Source organism: Babylonia areolata, chromosome 26, assembly GCF_041734735.1.
Source record: "Babylonia areolata isolate BAREFJ2019XMU chromosome 26, ASM4173473v1, whole genome shotgun sequence".
In the NCBI taxonomy this organism is placed as follows: Eukaryota; Metazoa; Mollusca; class Gastropoda; order Neogastropoda; family Buccinidae; genus Babylonia; species Babylonia areolata.
Genome location: NC_134901.1, coordinates 34,093,764 through 34,117,625, shown reverse-complemented (window position 1 = coordinate 34,117,625; position 23,862 = coordinate 34,093,764). Strand labels below are relative to the sequence as shown.

The 23,862-nt window shown below is 44.9% G+C and overlaps 1 protein-coding gene across 2 annotated transcripts; it reads left to right on the top strand.

Annotated features, from left to right (window-relative positions):
* Positions 1 to 11,258: 11,258 nt before the first annotated feature.
* Positions 11,259 to 23,490, top strand: LOC143300601 (uncharacterized). Of its 2 annotated transcripts, none has more exons than XM_076614382.1 (6): positions 11,259 to 11,446; positions 18,552 to 18,898; positions 19,582 to 19,853; positions 20,712 to 20,866; positions 21,432 to 21,646; positions 22,710 to 23,490. In XM_076614382.1, exons 2-6 carry the CDS (start codon positions 18,565 to 18,567, stop codon positions 22,787 to 22,789), a joined length of 1,056 nt encoding a protein of 351 aa, XP_076470497.1. In that variant the 5' UTR covers positions 11,259 to 11,446; positions 18,552 to 18,564; the 3' UTR covers positions 22,790 to 23,490. The 2 variants fall into 2 exon arrangements, with proteins under 2 accessions (XP_076470497.1, XP_076470496.1); XM_076614381.1 differs by having other exon boundaries at positions 19,579 to 19,853.
* Positions 23,491 to 23,862: the final 372 nt, after the last annotated feature.

Genomic DNA, 23,862 nt, shown 5'->3' with positions numbered 1-23,862 from the left:
ACATCACTTCTGCTGCACAGGTTGGCTGGTTTGGTTTGTCGATGTTTGGCTCAAACTGAATCAACATTTAACGGTTCGCATTAGTCGTAATTTCATCAGATAATGAAGATCAAAGAAAAAGAAAGCAATGGAACTTACCAGAGACAGAGATAGACACAAAGAGACAGAGACAGAGAGATGACTCCAAATTAGGCTGCCAGTCGGGGCGGTGTGATTTGTCGTTGACTTACGGACGCAGAAGATCAAATACGCACGTTATAGGTCCTGAGATCCATGTCAGTGTTCGGTAGGCTATGGAAACTAGAACATACTTGGCATGCACACCCCCGAAAACGAAGTATAACTGCCTGCATGGCGGGGCAATTAAACAAACGATAATACACGTAAAACGTTACATGTGTGTGTGTGTGCGTGTGTGCGTGCGTGCGTGCGTGTGAGCTTGTGTGTGTATGTATGTGTATGCGTGTGTACATGCGCGCGCGCGTGTGTGTATTTGCGTGACTGAAACCTGACTGAATGACAATGGAAACGAATGATGAGCGCCCCAAGACAGATTTCAGCTGGCTCACCCAGGTGAGCAGGCCGTTGTGCAAATGCCTCCATGTTTGTAAAGCACTTAGAGCGTACGCTCTGACCGAGGATAGGCGCTATACAATTATCTATATTATCATCATCATAGTTAAATCTGACAACCTTTTCCTTTGCCTTCTGAAGGTCAGTTTGTTTGTTTTTCTATCAACAAAACATAAGGAGCAAGAAACTCGTTGTCTACAGAAATATGTGCTGCTGTCTTCAGTTCTTCACCAAGTGATTTTGATCGTTGAATGGTCATTGTTTCAACAACACTGTTAAAAATCTCGCGTTCGACAGTTGTTGAATTCTCCATGACATAATACTACAAGAAAGTCAGAGGTGTGTGCAACGAAAACCCAAGAGTGAGTAGATTTTGCTTCACTGTGTGCATGTTACGCCTTTGTTGTCTTCTGAATTTTTTGGTAAAGAAAAGTGTACCAGTTCACATTATATAAACAGCAAGCTCACATGGCTACAACCTTTTCCCTGCTGTTAGCAAACTAGGGAGCCAGACTGAGAGACTGAGGCTCCACTGAGAAAGACATCTGTTGACCAGGAGGGCTGTAAGTAGTGAACTAGGATCTATTTTTCGGACTTGGTTGAATGTTTGATTTTAAGTATTGGGTTCTGTGACTAACACACTGCCCCAGTGGGATTGTGTTCTGTCACAAGAACACGAAGTGAACTGTGATGTTTATCACATAAACACTGAGAGACCCATTGAGCCGATGTGGTACTGCACATAATTATAAGTGTAACAAACATGTGTTTGATTCAGAAACCATGAGCTGTGTCAGAGTACATCCAGTATGTGTGTGACTTGTTGAGTGAAAGAAAAGTGGTTAAGGTATAAAATGTAGCCAATACTTTGCTAAATCGAAGAACTGGTTTGAGTTTTTGAGTATCCCAGCCCCCCCCCCCCCCCCCCCCCCCCCCCCGCCCCCTTGTCATGCTATTTTGCTATAGGTATTATGGTATTGTTTTGGTATCATGTTTGGGTTTAACTGGTGTATCTTGGCTCGCATAAATAATAATGTTCAGTGCCACGTCGGTTCAGTTGTTGACCTACTTTGAAAACAATGTAAGCACTGTGTTATGAGAAGCTATAAAGATGATCATTGTGTGTAGTATCTGTGTGTTGCTCCTAGAATGTTTTCTTAAGTTGCTCATGGAGTTAGAGATATTACCTACCTATTTGTATGTTAGGTGGTGACGGTTATATCTAAGGCAAACAAGTATACCGGCTAACTGTGTGTGGAGGATATTCCGTGTGTGTGTGTGTGTGTGTGTGTGTGTGTGTGCACCAGGGTGATACAGCAAACTGTTATGGGAGACATGTTTGACTAGATGGTAGTTGTGATTCCCATGTGCTGTAGTCATGTGTTAAATGCCAGTGGGACAACACATAATTGTAATGTGTTTAAAAGATTTGAGACCACTGAGAGTCACTCCTATGTTGGGTGCACACAGGTTGCTAAATATTTACCAGAGACAATTTACTTGGTGCTATGATTACCAGTGAGATACAAAGGGAAGATATGTTCGGTACTTTGTAAACAGTTATTATTGTACGGTGGTTATGAACACAGAGAGTTTGTATTTTGGTCAGTGACCTGTTTGGTGCCCAGTTTGTATTAGTCAGTCATATATTTGGTACAATATTTTATGTCACTAACTGTTGGTTGTGGATAAGCTATAGTAAATGGAGCTTTTGTATTCTACCTGGGTATGTGGTGAAAAGTTGTATTTGTGTGGTTGAATCGGGCCGGCAACAAACTGATGTTTGCATGTTATTCTAGCCTTCATGGCAATGATGTTTAGCATATGATTTGGTATCGTTTTGACCTGGGTTTTGGTAGTGTGTGTGTGTTCCAGATGTGCTGTTAAGTTAGAGAAATAAACACCTCAATTCATCTTACTAAAAGATCCTGCTGTGGTACGAGGAGAGAGCAGATTGTGCACCTATCCTGTGCCTGTTATCCTGCCCCTTCCTTCTTCTCCTTTTACCCCTACCCTCACCCTTTTACATATGCATATGTGTATATATACATATATGTATGTGTATGTGTGTGTAAGTTTGTTTTTTTGTTGTTGTTTTTTAGCATCAATACACATGATGACATAATTTTCTTTTTTCTGATATTTTGACTTAAAACAAAGTGTACCTCAGTGTAATGAAACTTGTGAAATGTATTACTTGAATTTTTGTTTGTTTTTGGGGGGGTTTTTTTGTTTGTTTTTGTTTTTTGCTAGTTTGTTTGTTTTCTGTATTTGCTTGCTTGTTATTGTGCTTTTGTTGTTGTTGTTGCTGTTGTTTTTTGTTGTTGTTTTTTGTGTGTAATAGTATGTTGTTTTTTTTTCTTCTTCTGTGTATTTGTCCATTAAAAAAATCCCAAAATGTGTGATGCATGTTTCTATGTTGAGAAATATAACCTGTGCAAGGGACAAAAAAAGGGGTGGGGTGGGGGAAGAAACACACACTGATAGTGATACTGACTACACCATTGACGTGCTTACTGCATATAAATATTTCAAAGTGGATACTGAATTAAATGGAATGAAAATAAAAGAAAAATTGAATCAATCGTTTCTTTCAGCCCTTTGTGGACTGTTTTGTGCAGATCTAGATATCTACTGTGTGTTGCGATGTTCTTGAAGGAGATGGCAACGTCTCCTTTGCCGCCGAAATAAAAGAATAATCGAGACATACTAAAACACACAGAACTATGATTTAAACGGCGTTGTTACGGCCACTACAATCACACGAAGAAGAAAATGTCAACATTGCGTTAAGTTTGTTTTAGTCATTTGACGTCAGATGTGCCGCAGCCTTGGGGGTAAGTCTGCTTGTATCAGAACTTAACATGCGTGGTTCGATACACTCGCATGCCCCCCCTCCCAAGTTCATCTATCATATTTGATACAGAGCACTTTTCAACGATTTTTTTAAATCTCTGTTGTTGTTTTTTTTTCTCTCCCAATGATTCCTTTACTGGATAAAGCGCGAAGCACAAGTGAGTCTTGAAGACTTTGCCTTTTGTTTCTTTATATATGGTCTTTGCTGCGTCATTTTAAGACAAGGATTTTTTTTTTTTTACCTGCTCGTGGTTTCCTCCATTATCAAGATGTTGTCACACACACACACACACACACACACACACACACACACACACACACACACACACACACACACACACACACACACATATATATATATATATAGAGAGAGAGAGAGATTTTTCATCATGTTGAACCTTACCGTCTGTCCGATGAATGGCAGCCGGAAGTGGAAGCAGTCCTTGCTGTAGGGCTGAAAGACGTCGTGGTTGGGTTTGTCCAGGGGGACGTAGTCCGTCATGTTGTAGTCGCCCTCAAAGGACACGGACACCGCAGCGTCTGTGCCGTCGTTCGTCGTGTACACACACACCCCGTAGTTCTCTGCAACACGGCGTCACACCGCTGGTTACACTTCCTCTTCTTCATTTCTTCTTCTTCGTTCGTAAGCTGCAACTCCCACGTTCACTCGTATGTACGCGAGTGGGCTTTTACGTGTATTACCGTTTTTACCCCGCCGTGTAGGCAACCATACTCCGTTTTCTGTCTGTCTGTCTGTCTCTCTCTCTCTCTAAACACACACACGCGCGCGCGCGCAAACTAATGACTCACCAATTCGTTCCGATGATTTCTCGGCTTGAGGTGAAGCTCTACGAAAACATGAAAAAAAACTACATATGATATACAAATATAAAAGCATTAATTTTTGTGAATATCACATGAAAGACAGTGAAAGCATTTGGTCATACATATTTCACACAAAAATAGTATGTGAGTATAACAAATGGTATACACACTAAAAGAAAGTGTAAATATCATCAAAGGACATACAATACAAGAATCTGTTATTATCGTTGAATAATACACACTGAAAAAATGTATCAATATAGTTAGATAATATACTTTGGAAAAAAAAAATCAATGTTCTTGAATGGCGCATACTGCAATAATGTGTCCATGTTTTCAAATGTCACGCACTGAAAGAATGCATCAATACTGCTCAGTGGAATACGCTATAATTATCATCTTTGTTGCTTCTTCAAGTCCAGCCAACTACACAGGGCCATGTAAGGTTACACCGTCCACGATCGTCGTACTTGAACAGAAAGAAACATGGAAAAGAAAATCGGGCACAAGTAGAGTCATATTCATGCACGTACACCTAGGTCCCTCTGACGTTGATTCTTCAACAGTGTGTTTAATAAAGAATGTAGCCTGAACACAAACATAATCATACATGATACACAAACTTTATTGCTGAAGTTGCTGATGTATTGGATAAGACGAAATTTGTCTCGACCAATGGCGAGCTCGTTTCACACACAGCCACAGAGACACACTCAGACACACACACACACACACACACACACAGAGAATTGCTGACGAGAAAAGAAAATGGTCGCAGAAACAACACAATGCGAAATAGATAATAATCATAATCATAATGAACATTTACATAGCGCCCTTCCTCACTAAGAGCTCAGGGCACTTTACATGAAAGAAAAATATTACAAGTAATATAAAACATTCATGACCACTCTTTCTAAAAAAAAAAAAAAAAACCTCCCCCTACTCACACTCTCCCTTTCCCACTCCATAAAACACTGTGACTCACACTCATACATTCAACACCAGAGCTATTCCATCAAGCACATAAGGCGACGGGAGATAACTCCCCATACCACAGCATCACAGCACAGCTCAGCACGACAGAAAGCAAGAGCACTGCACAGCGCAGCACATGGGATAAAATACAACACATCACGAGCCAACTTAGCAACACAACACAGTACAGCATAAAGCAATACAACAAGAAACGATGTAATCTTGCACCTGTTGTCGGAGTTTTGCAGAAGAAATCTGTGGCCATGGGAATTATCTTGTGCATGCATGGCTTCGGTTGTCCCTGAAAGTGTAAGCAAGGAGCGCGAGTACGCATGCCCGCGCGCGCGCGCGCGCGCGCGCACACACACACACACACACAATGAAAGCATGCACAGGCACATTTGATGTTGGAAAATGTCACATGAGGAGAAAATAACAGACAGAGAGAGGAGGCGAGAGGGGAGAGGATAATGTAAAGAACGTGATTTTGATAACATTCAGTATTGATCAGTGTATCTTCAGACAAAGAGGTGTCAAACCTGAAAGATTCGTCAGGTATTTCTTAAATGAACATTTGAATTCTTGGTTTACGTGTGTGTTTCCACAAAACCTGTGTCTGTGTAATAATTCTGTGTTTCGGTTGTCCATGTGTCCGTGTATGTGTATATGCCCGTGGTAACCTTTATTAATTTCATTTTTCTCTGCAAATGATTTGTCGGCACTAGATTTGGCTTAAAAAAGAGAAGAAGAAAATCAGTTTTTTCCACACACTTCAATGATGAAGACAATATATGCACGTCTGGGTTTTTTTTAATGAAAATCACAAGAAAAGTTGGGTTGTTGTATTTTTCTGTTTCTGTACCAGTGAGAGACAAACTTCGACGGTCACTTGGAGAAAAAAAATTGTAGATTTTGAAGATGAGCGTGCGTAATAGATTCCGACAATGAGTATGTCTCTCTCTCTCTCTCTCTCTCTCTCTCTCTTCACTCGTGCCGAAGACCTCGTGCTGAAAGGTTCGAACAGGCTTGGATACTACAGTTAATTACTTCCGCAGTGTGTATTAGGTCATCCTGACTTGAGCCTCTGAGAAGACGTCATGATCAATATGTTCAGACTGGGAGAACGCGTCTGATCGGCCGGTAATAATTTTGCCAAGAGAACTGGAATTGTTCAGGGTGATTATTGTCTATATTGCACCCGTTGTTATGAATCACATATCAAAGTTGATTTTTTGTTGTTGTTGTTGTTTTAACTCCTGACACGACTGGTCGCATTGCTGAGCAAACAGATGCCAACACACAGGTAAAGATCGTGGCAAAACCACATATGACATGACTCCAGAGAAGAAATGGATGTCCAGAATCAAGGTGTGGGTTTGGTGTGTTCACAGTGAACAATAGCAAGGACTCATGCTTCCAACATAATGTGGGTGATGTGGTTGAGCAGTTGAGAAACATTTTGTTAAATTGTGAGGGGAGTGTCCTTTATTCTTTTACTTCAACAGGTGCGAATCCTACGTGAACCAGGAAGCCTCTGGGAGGGACGGGGGCGCTGAAGGTGACACTGGTCTTGTAGCCACGCGCTTTCCCCGTGGTGATCAGCCCGAATTTTTGTGGTGATAAGAAGGAAAAACAACACAACCTAACCCAACCCATCTCATCACAATAGAATACAATACAATGCGATACTAACAAATACAATACAATACAATACAATACAATAGGAAAGACTCACCTGTCCACACTGCACAGATCAGCAGAAGACTGCAGACCATTGACAACACGTAACCTGAGTGATGAAACTTGCTGGACATCACTGTTGTCATGGTAATACGTGACGGTTGTGACGGTGTGGCCTGGTGCATGACACACCTTGACGTTACTGTTTTGGGTGAAACACACACAGACACACACACATTAAATATGAAACCTTAAGGCAACAATTTTTAAAGGATATTCAAAATTCGAATAACACAGGACATATTCCCAGTCAGGTGATGCTAACAGATGATGAATATATACAAACAAGATTAGGAAAATTTGTGTATGAATGCTGCTGCAATTTACCGCATTAACTGATTGATAAATTGTGTGTTTTTCATTCGTTCATTCATTTACCATTGCAATTGTGTCTTATAAACCTTCCGGTTTCATGACAATAAAATCTATTCTATTCTATTCACACACACCACTTTAATACTGCTGCTGAACCTTTTGAGAGCAACCTTAGTAGTGGTTTTATCATGCAGAAAAACAAATAAATGAGACTGAAAAAATATGAAATTCTCAGAACGGTATAAAGTTCCGCCGGCTGATGAAATGGATGGGAAAGTCCATGAAAACCAGCTTTTGAATCTGAGAGAACTTTCATGATCCTGATACACAAAGCTGTTTTGTTTTGGTTTTAAGATCTACATCCCCCCCTCCCCCCATTACTCTCTTGTTCTAGACTTTCCTTTTTTCTTAAACTTTATCAATTTTTCATTATTTGAAGAAGAATTAATTTTCTGCTCGTATTCCCGTCCCCCTATGCTATTCAGTTTTCAAACAATAGAATTATTCCACGGTACCTTGAACTGACTATGGATAAGAATAACTACTGACACGTATGTGAGTGAGGGATTTTTAAATGTTCAATGCAGACGTTGATATCACTTGGAGACATCTTGACTGTCTGCATGTTGCTGTTCTTGTCCGTCTCCTGTCTTTGTTATCTGGCTAGAGTTGAAGAAAACATGTGTCACTGATAAAGTCATGGAAAAGAAAGGGTGATAGAAACATTGTGAATCAGGGGCAGAATTATCTGTTCCCTCATCTGGATGTTGCTTTTTGTTTGTTTCCTGTTTTTGTTTCGCGGGATGTGAGAAATAAAGCAGTCAAACTGAAAACATACAACCTCTTGCATCTCTTGGGATTCCCGAACACACGGTGCAAATATCAAATAATACACCGTTCTACTGAAAAGACTCCCACCCACTTGTATCTTTTATGAAGTTTGGACAACTGGTACAATGGTCAAGAGTTGTATCATTTGTCATTACACACACACACACACACACACACACACACACACACACACACACACACACACACTGAAAGCATGCACAGGCAGTAACTCTGAGTTCGTCCCTTTTTTCTTTTTCTTTTTTTCTTGGGGACATGTAAAAATGAGTTCAGCAGACACTACAGAACATCTTGAGACTAGTCTATATCATTCCTGGGGGCGTGGGGGCAGGGGTGAAAGGTAACCCCCTCAGCCTTGCGGACTACTTGTCCTGACTGTGCACAGTATGCCTTTAATCACCTCCCCTATCTCCCCATGGTACATATTTCTTTAATTACCTCCCCTGATTTCATCTGGCGCAGATTGATTTCATCGCCTCCTTAACCTCCTAATGGTGCTTACCCGATTAACAGCCGTAACTTCCACTATCTGAAAACGATGCAAAATCTGTTAATTACCTCTCCTATCACATGATGATGCAGAATCATGTGATTATCTCCCCTATTCCACGAGATGCCGACCCCTTCAATGACCTCTCCTATGTCACAAAAATGCAGACTCCTTTTCTTTTCATTCATTTTTTTTCTTTCTCTGTGTGTCTTTGTGTATCTGCCTTGGATGTAGTTGTTGTGGTTTTCGTTGTGTTTTTGTTGTTGTTTTTTCTTCTTTCAATGTTCAGCTTGCTGGGGTATTCTTTTAGATCACTCGATGAAATTGCTTTCTCATCGACTTTTCTCTCCCATTCTAGGGTTTTAAATTCCGCCGGGACACCAACAACCAATACTATCGCAGTCAGAGAAAATAAAGTACACGCACGCGACAAATTAGCAGAGCAGATGTTGTCAAATGAGAAGACCAGTACCACACAATCGAGGATCACCCACTTCATCGATGTGGCTATGGGAGCGTTGTATTGATTCCTTGACCAACACTGCAGGTGTCTGTATCTCTCGAGCTTGGCTGACGTCGGGATAATTATATTATGAAAAGACGCGTAGAGTACTTAGAGACAGGAATATATATATATATATATATATATATATATATATATATATATATACATAGGGGGGGGGGGGGGCACGTAGAGTACAACCTTGTTACGTGTTCCGAATCCTAAACTGGACCCCCATAGCATCATCATAATCCTCATCCTCGTTCATCGTTAATATAGAAAAACAAAGTTGTCCCAACTTCTGTGGCCTTCCATACCCTGTTGTTACTGTGACCTCAGTGCTGATCCCAGTCCACTTCTTTGCCAGGGGAGTTTGATGTCGGCAGACTCCAGATGGAGCTGTTGCTGGAAGGACTTGGTGGCGCGCGCATGTGTGTGTTTGTGTGTGTGTGTGTGTGTGTGTGTGTGTGTGTCTGTCTGTGCATGTGTCTATGTGTGTATCTGTATGTGTGTCTATAGTGATTATGTGACAATTCTGATAAGAAAATTCGCTTTTTAAAAAATGATTTCAGAACACTCTTGCCAGACGTTTAGATACAGAATTATCAAACAACAATTTGATTGTTATTTGTGGGGACCACCAGCACCATGACCACCACCCAGCCATGACGCGCCACCTGACCTCCTACAGGCCCTTACAGACTGCAAGTTATCGAACCATGCCTGGGCTGGGCAGGATACACGCTGAAAAGTCCTCTTCATCTGGCATCTGGAACAAGATCAGTCCCCCCAGGACCACCCCAAGACATAGCATCCCTGGTGGGCAGGGAAACCAACACTGCAGCACGTGGTGCACGGACAGTAGACTGCACTGATCAGGGAGTCCACAACCAGTCATCTCCTGGAGGTGCACTTCAAAAATGGAACGGTGGCCCAGTGGTCACGCTTCCGCCTTGCAAGCGAGAGAGTGAGAGTGCGGTGCGGAGTCAAATCTCACTCTCGCCATAATTATCTCTTCCTCCACTAGACCTTGGGTGGTGGTCTGGACGCTAGTCATTCGGATGAGACGATAAACCGAGGTTTCATGTGCAGCATGTATTTAGCGCACGTGAAAGAACAAACAGTACAACAAAGGGGTTGTCCCTGGCAAAATTTATTTTAGAAAAATCCACTTGGGTGGAAAACATACTTCTACATGTAGAAAAAATAGAAGAGACAAAGGGTGGCGCTGCACTGTGGCAACGCGCTCTTTCCGGGGAGAGCAACCCGAATTTCACACAGGGACCTTTGATTATCAGTGAAAGTTCAAACAGTCCATCCACAGACAACCCGTGGCCTGTCGTCATGTTTCGCCTTCGCGCGATTCGCTTGACGTGTAATTTCAATGTGATGTGCATATGAACATGTGTCCAGCATTTCCATCAGAATCTTTTGCCCGTTTTACAAAGGCATCTCGTGTCCTTTCCAGGCCTTCATTTCGTCTGCGAATGGCTGTTTTGGTGTTCTTCCTGGACAAGGTGTTCAGAATTCAGTGGACTGATTGGAGATGTAGTTTCGATTTCAATTTTCCTGTCACTGATGCCCATTCCTGTGTTCGTGTTATGTTCCAAGGTACAATGCAGAATTCATAACCTGATTTTGTTTCACAGTTCAAAAAAAAGCTTCTAACAGAAAAGGTATGAATTAACCTGTTTTCGAAACCAGTTAAATGGGCGCGTGAATGACACGAATATGAGTGTGTAGGTGAAACGACCGTGTTGACACCATACGGGAAAAGGAGGGGTCGGATCTCGAGAACAAAGCGAAGGCGAAACATGTGGCACCCAGCTGTACATTTCCAGGTTCGGGGTGCTGTCACACCTTCCGTGACGTCGATATCGGTTTCCACCTTGATAATGGTGGTGGGGGTGAGGGAGTGTGCTTACGCGCGTACCTGTTTAAAGTAACTTACGTTTAATTGTTGCTGTCGAGGATAAAATGAACACCAGCTGTTTTATCGAAGGAGAAGTGTTTGCTGGTTTTCGGAAACATCGATTTTATTTCTGTTTAGAGTATTTAAAAGCTGCTGATGTGTTGGATAAAACGAACTTTGTCTCGACGAAAGCCAAGCTCGTTTCACACACACACACACACACACACACACACACACACACACACACACACACACACACACACACACACACTGGGATGGGGGGCGAGTCTCGTCAGGAGCATTTAAATGCACCTCCGTTCACCGGCTGGGGAGTATTGTGGTTGAGAGTGTGAAGCAACGAACGCGAAGAGTCAGCATCTTGGATTGGTACTCTTATATTCAGGATGTATGCTCTCTCCTTCCCTCCCTCTCCCTGTCTCTGTCTGTCTGTCTGCCTCTCTCTCTCTCTCTCTCTCTTAATCACAAACATTTTGTACCATTTATTGACTTTGATCGATATTGGCGTTTGATTGTATTGTAAAACTGTATCATGGCCTATTCTGACAAAACATTATAAAACAGGGAAGCTTTTCATGTATGTATCGTCTAGTTAAACAAGGAAACTTACTGATTATATCTATTGTACAAGGGGGGGTGAAACAGGGAGATGTTTGTCGTCCAATCTTATTTTCATTGTTCATAAATGAATTAGCATTAGAAGATCGAGAAAATCATAGCGCGATATTCACAGATGATTTATTTAGGGGGTTAGGGGGTGCACGGGAGGGGTAGTACCTCTAGAGGGGGGCTTGTCACGCTCTTCCGGGAGTGGTTCGTCCTCTATTGGTCCCCACCGGCACCAGCTCTCACCTATGGGTCCTAGAAGCTGCTAGCATGCGGCAGCGCCCATCCCCCGGGCAACAGCTCTGACAGGCTTGCTAAACTAGGTGAGGGTAGCCGACGGGTCACAAACCCTCGGTGAGTTGGGGCTTGTCTACCCAAGCATGTGAAGACTGGATCCGGCGGACTCTGCGGAAGAAACCTTCATGGTTCAACGGAGAGGAAGGCGGTTGCAGCAGAGCACTGTGGAGTGCTGAGGGCAGGATGAGGCACATAGGACATCCTGGTCATCCACTGCATCCGTTTCCATCCCCAGTCGTCTTGACATCGTCTTGCCACTGGATACAGAGGGTCTGGGACAAGAGAGTGAGGTCGACGGTGCGCAACTCCTCCTCACTATAAACAAAGTCATCGCGCAAGTCATCAGTCATCCTTCATCCCATACCATCATTTTCCCCAAGCCCTGTGGCGACAGGCGAGCGACGAAGCGACAGGTGTGGGTACACTGGCAGTCGTAGCCGCGGACCTGCACACAGGCGGCTCAGGCGATAGCGTCGTTTTTCACCGACTGGAGCAGCGGTGGAGATCGGCAGCCCCCTGAGCGACTGAGCAGCCCTCTTCAGGACAGCACTGCTCACCTCCATGGCATGAGGAAGGGGCTAGAAAAGGTGCCCTAAACATTGCCTGTTCCACACCACCCTAATCAGCATACCGCGGCTGACGGGGACCCTACTCAAGCGGTCGACACACAAAGGAAAGAAAGAAGAAAACAAGGAGCACCCCATTGACCATTGCCACATGGAACGTGCGTACGCTTCTGGACAGAGGCGACTCAGACAGACCACAGAGACGCACAGCACTCATTGCGAGTGAACTAGCCAGGTACAACATCGACATCGCTGCCTTAAGTGAGACCAGACTGGCAGAAGAAAGCGAACTCTGTGAGCGAGGCGCAGGCTACACCTTTTGGAGTGGTCGCGGACCTGAGGAGAGACGTGAGGCTGGAGTTGGCTTTGCAGTGAAGACAACCCTCGTTGGCAAACTGGCTGGCCCCCCGAAAGGAGTGAACGATTGCCTGATGACGATGAAACTCCCTTTATGCAACGGGAAGAAGTTTACCACCATTGTCAGCGCCTACGCGCCCACCATGACCAACACGGATGAGATCAAGGACAAGTTCTACGAGGGCCTGAACGCTGTCATCACCACTGTTCCCAACGCAGACAAGCTCATCATTCTTGGTGATTTTAACGCGAGAGTTGGCTGTGACAGCACCTCCTGGGAAGGCGTGATTGGGAAGCATGGGGTTGGTAACTGTAACAGCAATGGTCAACTACTTCTCTAAACATGTGCCGAGCACGACCTTCTTATCACAAACACCGTCTTCTGCCTCCCTACCCGTAACAGGACGTCATAGATGCATCCTCGCTCTGGGCATTGGCATCTCATCGACTTTGTCATCGTCAGGAAGAGGGACAGGCAGGACGTACGAGTCACGAGGGCCATGTGCGGCGCCGAGTGCTGGACAGACTACCGCCTTATCGTCTCTAAACTCAACCTCCGCATCCAGCCCAAGAGACAACCTCAGGGCATGAAATCACCCAAACGCCTGAATGTCAACAAGCTGGAGCTAGGCAACATCAAGCAGAGCTTTGCTGACACCCTGGAGGAACGCCTTGAGTCCACCGTGCTGGACAACCAGAATGTTGAGTCAGCATGGGGCGCACTGCATGAGACAGTGTACAACACTGCCATGGAGTGCCTGGGGCCTTCTGCCAGGAAGCACAAAGACTGGTTTGATGAGAACTGCACTGAGATCAAGCAGCTGCTGGAAGACAAACGCCAAGCCTACAGAGCCCACATTGAAGATCCCAAGTCACAGTCAAAGAAAGACATACTGAAGAGCGCACGCAGCACCATCCAGCTGAAGCTGCGGCAGATGCAGGATTCCTGGTTGAGCAACAAAGCTGATGAGATCCAGGGCTTTGCATACAGGAACGACATGAAGAACTTCTACAACGACCTGAAAGAAGTCTACGGTCCCACCACCTCCGGATCTGCTCCACTCCTCAGTGCTGATGGTTCTACCCTAATCACTGACAAGGACGGGATCCTTGAGAGATGGGCTGAACACTTTGACAGCGTACTGAACCCCCCTTCAACCATCAATGATGAAACCATCGACCGACTCCCCCAGGTGCCAGTCAGTGAGTCGTTGGATGCCATTCCAACTTTGGAGGAGACCCAGAAAGCTATCCGTCTGCTATCCAATGGCAAAGCCCCTGGCTCAGACTCCATTCCAGCTGAGGTCTACAAAGAAGGTGGTATGGCGCTGACTGAGAAGCTTCATCAGCTGTTCCAGCTCATCTGGCAGCATGAGGCAGTTCCACAGGACTTCAAAGACGCTTCCATCATACACCTGTACAAGCGCAAAGGAAATCGTCAGGCCTGTGACAACCATCGTGGAATATCCCTGCTTTCCGTCGCAGGCAAGACTCTGGCCAGAGTGCTACTCAACCGTCTCATAGCGCACCTTGAGCAAGGTCTCCTACCAGAGAGCCAGTGTGGCTTCCTGAAAGAACGCGGGACTATCGACATGGTGTTTGCTGCCAGGCAGCTCCAGGAGAAGTGTCAGGAACAGAACGCCGACCTTTACTCCACCTATGTCGATCTGACCAAGGCCTTCGATACTGTTAGCAGAGATGGCCTTTGGAGAATCATGGCGAAGTACGGATGTCCCAGAAAGTTCATCGCCATCATACGGCAACTACACGATGGGATGCTGGCCCGAGTCCAAGACAACGGAGAGACTTCAGAACCATTCCCTGTCTCCAACGGAGTCAAGCAAGGGTGTGTTCTTGCCCCCACCCTGTTCAGTCAAATGTTTTCAGCCATGCTGACAGATGCCTTCAGAGACGCTGACGTAGGCATTGGCATCAGGTACCGCACAGATGGCTCACTCTTCAACGTCAGGAGGCTTCAAGCAAAAACCAAGGTGAGGACAGACACCGTCAATGACTTCCTGTTTTCTGATGACTGCGCTCTCAATGCTGCCTCCGAAGCTGAAATGCAACACAGCGTCGACAAGTTCTCTGCTGCCTGTGACAACTTTGGCCTCACAATCAGCACAAAGAAGACTGAGGTGATGCACCAGCCAGCTCCGGGAAAGCCTTACGTTGAACCAAACATCTTCATCAAAGGGCAACGACTGAACGCAGTGGACAAGTTCACATACCTTGGCAGAACACTCTCCCGCACAGTTGTCATCGACGACGAGGTGAATGCCAGACTCGCCAAAGCCAGCGCTGCCTTCGGCAGACTCCATAAAAACGTTTGGAACAGGAGAGGCATCACCCTGGAGACGAAGCTCAAAGTATACAAGGCCATAGTTCTCACCACACTGCTCATGTGAATCATGGACGGTCTACAAACGCCACGCCAAAAAGCTGAACCACTTCCACACCACCAGCCTCAGAAAACTTCTCGGCATAAAGTAGCAAGAGAAGATCCCTGACACAGAGGTGCTCACTCATGCAAACTTGCCCAGCATCTACACCATCTTGATGCAGGCCCTGCTGCGCTGGGCAGGCCATGTAGTTCGCATGCCAGACCACCGGCTCCCCAAGAAACTGCTGTACGGCGAACTCCAACATGGCAAGCGCTCCCATGGAGGCCAAAAGAAGCGCTTCAAAGACACTCTGAAAGCTTCTCTGAAGGTCTTCAACATCAGCCACGACACATGGGAGCTGAATGCAATGGACAGACCAAAGTGACGTTCAGCTGTCCACAAAGGCGCCAAATCCTGTGAGGCCAACAGAATCGCTGCAGCAGAGCAACGCAGACAGGCCAGGAAAAGCAGTGCCAGCAAGTCCCCGACAGCCGCCACCATCCCCTGTCCACACTGCGTCAGAACCTTCCGGGCGCGGATTGGCCTGATCAGTCATCTGCGCACCCACAGAGCCCAACCCCCCCCCCCCCCCCCCCCCCCCCCCAGGATGACTAGATGGTCCTCGTCGATCCGGACGGACGAACCACATTTATATTATTTGTATTACTGCTTGCCGATAATATTGTCTTGCTCAAAGAGACAACTATTGGTTTACAGATGCAACTAGATGATCTGAAATAATGAGCTACTAATTGCAGTTAAACGTTAATTCAGATAAAAGTAATCCTATTGGTTGTAGGAAAGGGGGAGTTTTAGCAGCGATGGAAGTGTGGGTGTATGGCGGTGTTCTTCCAGTTGTCAATATTTAAAATATCTTTGACCTTTTTCCTACTCGTTTGAGTTTGAGCAACTGCATGCAAGGATCTTTCAAGCAGAGCAAAGAATGTTTTTTGGGGTGTTTTTTTTTGTTTGTTTGTTTGTTTGTTTTTGTTTTTTTGTTTGTTTTTTGGTGGTGGTGGGGGGGTGTTGTTGTTGTTTTTTTGTTGTTTTTTTTTGTTTTTTAGGGGAGGGGGGGGGGGGTGTCAACTTTTTTGCTGAACAATAATTCTTTGGATATTTCATAATAATTTTCGATACCCATACACACCCCATCGTACTATGGTTTAGAATTGCGGGGATTTAGATAAGCAAGCTACTGTAACATCTGATACGTTAATATATTTTGACTTAAGTTCACTCGGAGCTGAAATGAAAACATCAAACGATCTAGTACGTGATGATATGAACAGATATCCGATTTATGTAAATTCAATCATGAGATGTACCGGATACTGGTTGAAAATACTAAAACTGGATAATGATAGACTACCACGTAAATTCTGTAATATTTTGTATGATTAAGTTTTCAGATGAAATATATACAAACTTGTCTTTGCGAAGAATTCGGATTTGGATATGAATGGAGTATGTAATGAGAACATGTTTAAGAAAACGTTTGATAGACTGAAGATGGCAAAAGTGGGAAAACCACATCCAGTCAAGTGTCATATTCTCTCCCTAGAGTATATACTTGTGCACAATTAGTTAAGAATTGTCTTTCATTTAATATGGACAGACACCTACGACATTCATTGATAATATTTAGATTTGGCATTTCTGAAATCAATATGCACAGGTACCGCTATAAAAAATGCACTTCGTTCTGAAGAATATTACAGGAGAATAATCCAGTGTCTGGGGTATTGACATGAACATTAAATGTTCAACGGTTTACCAGTTTAATATAATAGTAACAATATTTCCTTTTTACATTGCGTTATAATTCAAGCATAGGCAAGCTCTAAGCGCTTTACAATCCAGTACCTAAAGTGAAACAAGAAAGCATATAAAAAGTAGTAGAAACATAAAACAATCATTATTATGCATAAAATTCACAAAGTAACATACTCTCAATACAACAACTGTTACACTCCAACACACACACACACACACACACACACACACACACACACACACACACACACACACACACACACACACTGGCTGATATAACAGTAATTTTCACTTAAAATACATACATGTAAAAAGGAGCATAATTATCATTTGCATGCCATAGATTTTGTAAAAATTGTCAAATAAAAATTTGAATAGAAAAGGTAAAAAGATAAAAATCGGCAGTCATTCTCCCTTTCAAACCACACCACCACCATCCATCTACCCACTCCCATTCTCTCCGCTCACCCATCACACACACTCACATTGCCATGAACCTGGGAGAACAGCACTATTTGAGTTATGACAAGTATTTTTTAAACAGATAAGTTTTAAGATCTGCTTTAAAGGTAGATAGAAGAGTTGTTTGTCTGAGAGCAATAGGCAGAGAATTCCAAATTGTTGGGCCGAAGACGGAAAATAACCTCTTTCCACAGGAGTTAAGGAAGCATCGGGGAACAATTAGCTGGGAGGAGTCGAGAGATCTCAATGTTGTTTGGCAAGTACGGGTTAACAAGCTCAGAAAGATATGAGGGCGTGGTATCACAATTCAGGCACTGAAAACATAGACAGGCAACTTTATATTCAATTCTGGCTTGAACAGGCAACCAGTGAAGTGTCCGCAGGAGAGCAGCAGCACTCTCTCTCCTCGATTTTTCAAGGACGAGTCGAGTCTGTATTTTCTGGAGCATGTAGAGTTCATCACTGGGAAGGCCAGCTAAGAGAGAATTGCAATAATCTACGTGGGATAAAATGAAGGCAACGACAAGTTAACATATATTACATTTTACATTAGTTTACATATATTCACATTTTACATTAATTTTTAAAGTTAAATGTCTGCCGTGTAACAGTGTCCTAAAGCGGATGCAACTTGGACAAGACAATCTCCACTCGATCAAATGAATCCAATTCTAGCCCAGGCAGCAGCTGCCTCCTCTGCTGTGCTTGCTGATGGTCATAGTTGAACACGACAGACGATCATACACAGATAAACACAATGTCTGGGACATATACATAGTTTAATTCAATGTCAGTTTTGATTACAAAATTGTGTTGTTGCCCCTTTCCATATGGGGCAGAGGCCTTAAGTGAAAGAAATATCTGAGTCTGAATCTCTCTGTCTCTGTCTCTCTCTGTCTCTCTCTCTGTCTGTCTCTCTGTCTGTCTCTCTCTCTGTCTCTCTCTCTCTGTCTCTCCCTGTCTCTCTCTGTCTCTCTGTCTCTGTCTCTGTCTCTGTCTCTGTCTCTGTCTCTCTCTCTCTCTCTCTCTCTCTCTCTCTCTCCCACAGAACGAAACAAACCATGTGGGGTTGGCGCCTTCACCTCTGTGTGACCTTGCTGCTGGCGGTGGCGTGGATGTCGGGCCCGTCGTGGGGGAGGTCGAGGAGGTTGAAGAGGTTGCAGATGATCGAGGCGATCCAGTCCAAGGTGGGCAACATCTCCCAGCTCCTCGTGTCCAGCCAGAACGACACGGACCCTGTGGGGGTTATCTTGACCAAGCTGGTCCTCCTCTGCGACCTCGTGGGGAAACTGCCCTTCACCATGGGGCAGTTGATGAGAGTCAGTGCGGAGAGGATCGAGGAGAAGATTGACGAGAAATGCTGTGCCGCTAGCAGTGGTGGTGGTGGTGGTGGGGGTGAGTGTGTGTGAGTGGGGGCGGAGGGGGTGTGGGATGGATGGGTCGAAGGATTGACGGAGAATGTTGTGCTGGTGGTGGTGGGGGTGAGTGTGTGAGTAGCGGGGGGAGGGGGGGGGGTCAGTTGACGAAAAAGGCGGTGGTGGTAGTGGGGGTGAGTGGGGGTGAGGGAGAGACAGAGAGACAGAGAGAGAGACAGAGAAAGAGAGAGAGAATGTGTGTGTGTGTGTGTGTGCGCGTGCATATGTGTGTGTGCGTGCGTGTGTGTGTGTGTTTCTGATGGGAAAGTTAACCCACAAACATCCCCTTCCTCCCCTACTCTCACCCCCATCCCTCCATCTGCCAGTGCCCCCCCCCCTCTCCCCGAACCTCCTCCCGCCATGCTGCAGTCTCCCCCCACCTTCCACACTTCCTTCCCCATCCACCACACACCACTGCTCTCTCTCTCTCTCTCTCTCTCTCTCACTGTTGGATTCCATGTCATGTGTACGGTGCATCGGTTCTCGTGTTTCGTTGTGTTTCTGACATGCACAACCCCTTCTCCCCCCCCTCCCCTCCCCCTCCCCCCGCCACCCGCTTTTTTTTCTTTTTTTTTTTTTTTTTTTTTTGGGTGGGGGGGTTAAATGAGGCAGAAAAATGGAGTTCGTTCGTTTTCTCTCCCCCTGTCCTATGTAATCCAGCAGGCCGTGGAAACTCGAGGTCCGCTCCCTACAGGTGTGGCACCAACAGGCTGATCCGAGACCAAGACGGCTTCCTGATGGTCTTCCGCCTCACCGCCGGCCTGGGCAAGTCCCCCCTTGACAGGTACGCCGCGGTCGGCGACGCCGACGACGCGGGCGACATGTTCTTCTCGCTGCTGCCTTGCGGATGTAAAAGCGCCAACGGCAGCTTGCCCTGCGACCGCCACTTCCGCAGCGTTCTGCTGGACCTGTGGCCCCGGCTGGCTGTTGACAAGGTTTTTTGGGGGGCGGAAGCGTCAGTGGGGGCGGGGGTTGTTTTGGGGATGGTGATGGGGGAGTTAAGGGGGTGGAGGGTGGAAAGGAGTGGGGTGAGTTGGTAGTGGGGGGACTCGGAGGGAGGGGAGTGTATATTAACAACAACAATGATAATAGTAATAAGTACGTTTGGTAAGTAGTTTTTATATGGCGCTTTCGAACCTCTCACTGAAATAACGATAACAATATCAACCACTCACACACACACACACACACACACACACACACACACACACACACACACACACACACACACACACATGTGCGCACACACGCACGCCCGCATTGTATGACTCGCCGAAACGCATTTCTCTGTTTTGTATAACTCGGCCAAACGCATTTCTCTGTTTTGTATAACTCGGCCAAACGCATTTCTCTGCATTGTTAACTTACCAAAACGCATCATAGTTTCTCTGCATAATCTAATATACCAAAATGCATTTAATTGGATGGTATAACTCCCCAAAACGCATCTAACTGGGTGGCATAACTCCCCAAAACGCATTTCTCTCGATTGTATATTTCACCAAATCGCAGAAAATAAATGACAACAACAACAAACCCAGCTAGACGTCACTCACAAACTGTGTGACCACGAGAACAATGGTGCTGAAAGGGAGAGCATCTTGGATGTCTCTCAGGAACACGATGCCTTGTGCCATTACTAGTATCGTACTGATAAAGTGTGTGTGTGTGTGTGTGTGTGTGTGCGTGTGTGTGTGCCAGTGTGTGCGTGTGTCAGTGTGTGTGTGTGTGCCTGCGTGTGTGTGTGTGCGTGTGTGTGTGTGTGTGTGTGTGTGTGTGTGTGTGTGTTGCAGGTGAAGGTAAGTGTGTACGAGAAAGGCGTGGAGAAGCTGCGGGTGGTGTTCGACGGCCGGAGCTCCAAGCCTCTGACCTTCATTGAGCAGGCCCCAATTCTGGAGTGCACCCTTTTCCGCAACGCCTTGCCCCGGGTCGTCACTATTCCTGGCTGGTGAGCTGTGTGTGTGTGTGTGTGTGTGTGTGTGATAGCCCTTTAACAGGTGTCACGAGCTATATGAATGAACCATCCGAGAGGTGACGAAGGTAGTTATAATGAAGTTGTTGGTGACGGAGATAGTTATGGTCAGTGATGGCGTTGATGAAGGTTGTTATGGTGAAGATGGAAAGTGATTTTTTTTTCATAAGTCCTTCAGTGCATATGATACTCCCCCCCCTCCCCCACTCTCTCCCGTCAATGGAGGTGAGAAGGGATATTTCAAATAACTGCATCATTTTAAAGTGCAGCCGGCATGTGTCAAATGAATAACCTGTCTCTGGACTGATCAGCCGCACTGACCACAAACACGGACAGTCCTGCAAGTGCACGTGAGCCTTGTCAGCATCAAGCGACCGTGCTGGACCACTTACAATGCCAAACCTAATATAGGTTTTCATCATCCGCGGATTTTGCCTTGCATGTATGTCAGTGCTCATGGATACACCCTTTTCATTCTACGACGCGTGCCATGCAGCAGCTGATCTTCACACAGCGGTTCGTGTGTCACTGTGCTGGGCAGTCACGAGCAGAACAGGACGTACCAGAGTCGGTTCTTCGTCCAGGACCGGTGTGACGAGGACGAGCGGTGGCTGGTGATTGGGGACAAACCCGGGGATTCGTCCTGCCCCTGGGAGGACGACTACGCGGACAGCTTCCCCTACATCCTCTACTCCAACGTTGTCATGGGCATTGGGGTTGACCAGCATCTCCAACCCGTTCGGCGGCTTCGGCATCGTAAGTCTCTTCTTCGTGCGTCAGTCTGTCAGCCTGCCTGCACTTCTGTCGATCAATCTATCTGTCTTTCTGTCTGCCTGTCTATCTACCTGCGTGTCTGTCTCTCTGCCTGTCTGGCAGTTTTGTCTCATCGCACCAGAGGCGTAACAGGACCTTCAGGAAAAACGCAGGGATATGATAATGATAATAATAATGGTGATATTTATACAGCGCTGAATCTTGTGCAGAGACAAATCAAAATGCTTTCGAACCAGTCATTCACACGCATGCATAACTCTAAAACTGGAGACAAGGAAGAGGCAGGGGAGGGAGGTTATCTTGGGTAGAGGTGGGTTTTAAGGCGAGACTTGAAAGGGCTGAGTGCGGAGACCTGACGAATTAAAAGAGGAAGTTCATTCCAATTACAAAGTCCAGATGACAGACATATGTCAGGAGGACGACCTCAGTGATCCAGGTCACAGCAGTTTGCGATGCATAGCAACCCCCCTTTGGTGGGTCTTCGTTTCTATGACGTTCTGTGCTGGACTGAAGTGGGCATTGCCTACCTGTCTCCAAAGCCTGGCTTCTCTCTCTCTCTCTTTTCTTCGTTTTTTTGGGGGGAGGGGGGTTGTTTGTTGTTGTTTTCTTCTTGTTCTTCTCAAAAGCTTAGTCTTCACAGACGCTTTTCATTCCTCTTTTTTTTTTCAAACTGATGATTTCACATCATGACATTTTAAAGCACCATGCTTTGAAACATACACACTCTCTCTCTCTCTCTCTCTTTCTCTCTTCTTTTCATATTGCGTTGTATTTTTTATTTCTAACATTACAATATCATTCCTTGTGTTTTGTCACTCTCTGTACAGAATCTATTTTCTAACTGGAGGAGGAAATGACCTTTAAAAAAAATATACACTTTTCAGTTCACAAAACAGAACAAATACATAAAACCATTGATACATGCATCCATGCACCTGTTGGTACATCCATCCATTCACAGATATATGTGTATTGATACACCTGAACTTAATTCTCGGTTTATGTTCTCTAAGCAGCTAGCTAGGTGGTGGTGTGTTTTTTTCAGCTGGCAAAGGGGATGTGGCCACTGTTTCCATCAAGCTATTGGGCAACGAAGAATGCCAGATGGAGAACGCGTTGCCATGAAGCCGTGTCACCCACCCAGCTGTCACCACACTGATGGTGGTCACCTCAGCCCTGGCACTGCTGGCATGGGAGGCAAAATGACCAGCAGTTTAAAGTTTTAACATGACACCAAGTCACTGAGGGATGGACTCAACTTCAAACTCAGAACTTGTCCGGCGAGAGAGGGAGTCAAATGATTTAATACTACATGCTATTATTTCATTTCTTCTGAGAGGAACCAACTCAACTGAAGACTCAGAAGAGAACTTATCCAGCAAGAGACAGGGTTACAATATTGCACGTTTTTATTTCATTTGTTCTCTTATTTTTCAAATTATTCAATACTGCTAGCCTTTATTTCATTTCTTCTGAGAGAAGGGCTCAATTCAACTCAACTCAGACTCAGAAGAGAAGAATTTATCTGGGTATCACTAATACTGCATCCTTTAACTTATTTGTTCTCTAGGTTTTGTGTTCAACACAGTTTACTTCGTCTTCTCGTCTCATTATGTTTGGAATGAAAGATCTTTCTTCACCTTTTTTACCTATTGCTAGATCTTTATTATTCTGAGCATGGGAAAATGAAAAAAAAATGAAAAAAAGCATACCATACAACAGAATATTAAGAGCAATTATTATCAGAAAGAATTCACCAAAAGAAAATGTCATGAAGGACAGAAAATTGTAAGAATATAAAAATGGACATTAAACATTTTTTGGGGTAAATTATTTCATCTGTGTGCGTTCACGTGTGTGTGTGCATGCATGTGTGTGTGTGTACTGTCTGCGTCTCTGTGCATACACTCACACAGAAAGGCAAGTAGAGGAAAACAACTGCACATGAAAAATGTGAAGGAGAGAAAGTTAAAGCAACTGCAGGTGAAAGATGTGAAGGAGAGAAAGTTAAAATAACTGCAGGTGAAAAATGTGAAGGAGAGAAAGTTAAAGCAACTGCAGGTGAAAGATGTGAAGGAGAGAAAGTTAAAACAACTGCAGGTGAAAAATGTGAAGGAGAGAAAGTTAAAGCAACAGCAGGTGAAAAATGGGAAGGAGAGAAAGTTAAAACAACAGCAGGTGAAAAATGTGAAGGAGAG

Excerpts from the sequence above, each read along its gene's own strand:
- LOC143300601 (XM_076614381.1), top strand. The coding sequence starts at position 18,565 with ATGTGGGGTTGGCGCCTTCACCTCTGTGTGACCTTGCTGCTGGCGGTG. Across the intron at positions 18,899-19,578 it reads TGGTGGTGGTGGTGGTGGGG|CAGGCCGTGGAAACTCGAGG; the intron begins GTGAGTGTGTGT and ends TATGTAATCCAG. Across the intron at positions 20,867-21,431 it reads GTCGTCACTATTCCTGGCTG|TCACGAGCAGAACAGGACGT; the intron begins GTGAGCTGTGTG and ends TGTGCTGGGCAG.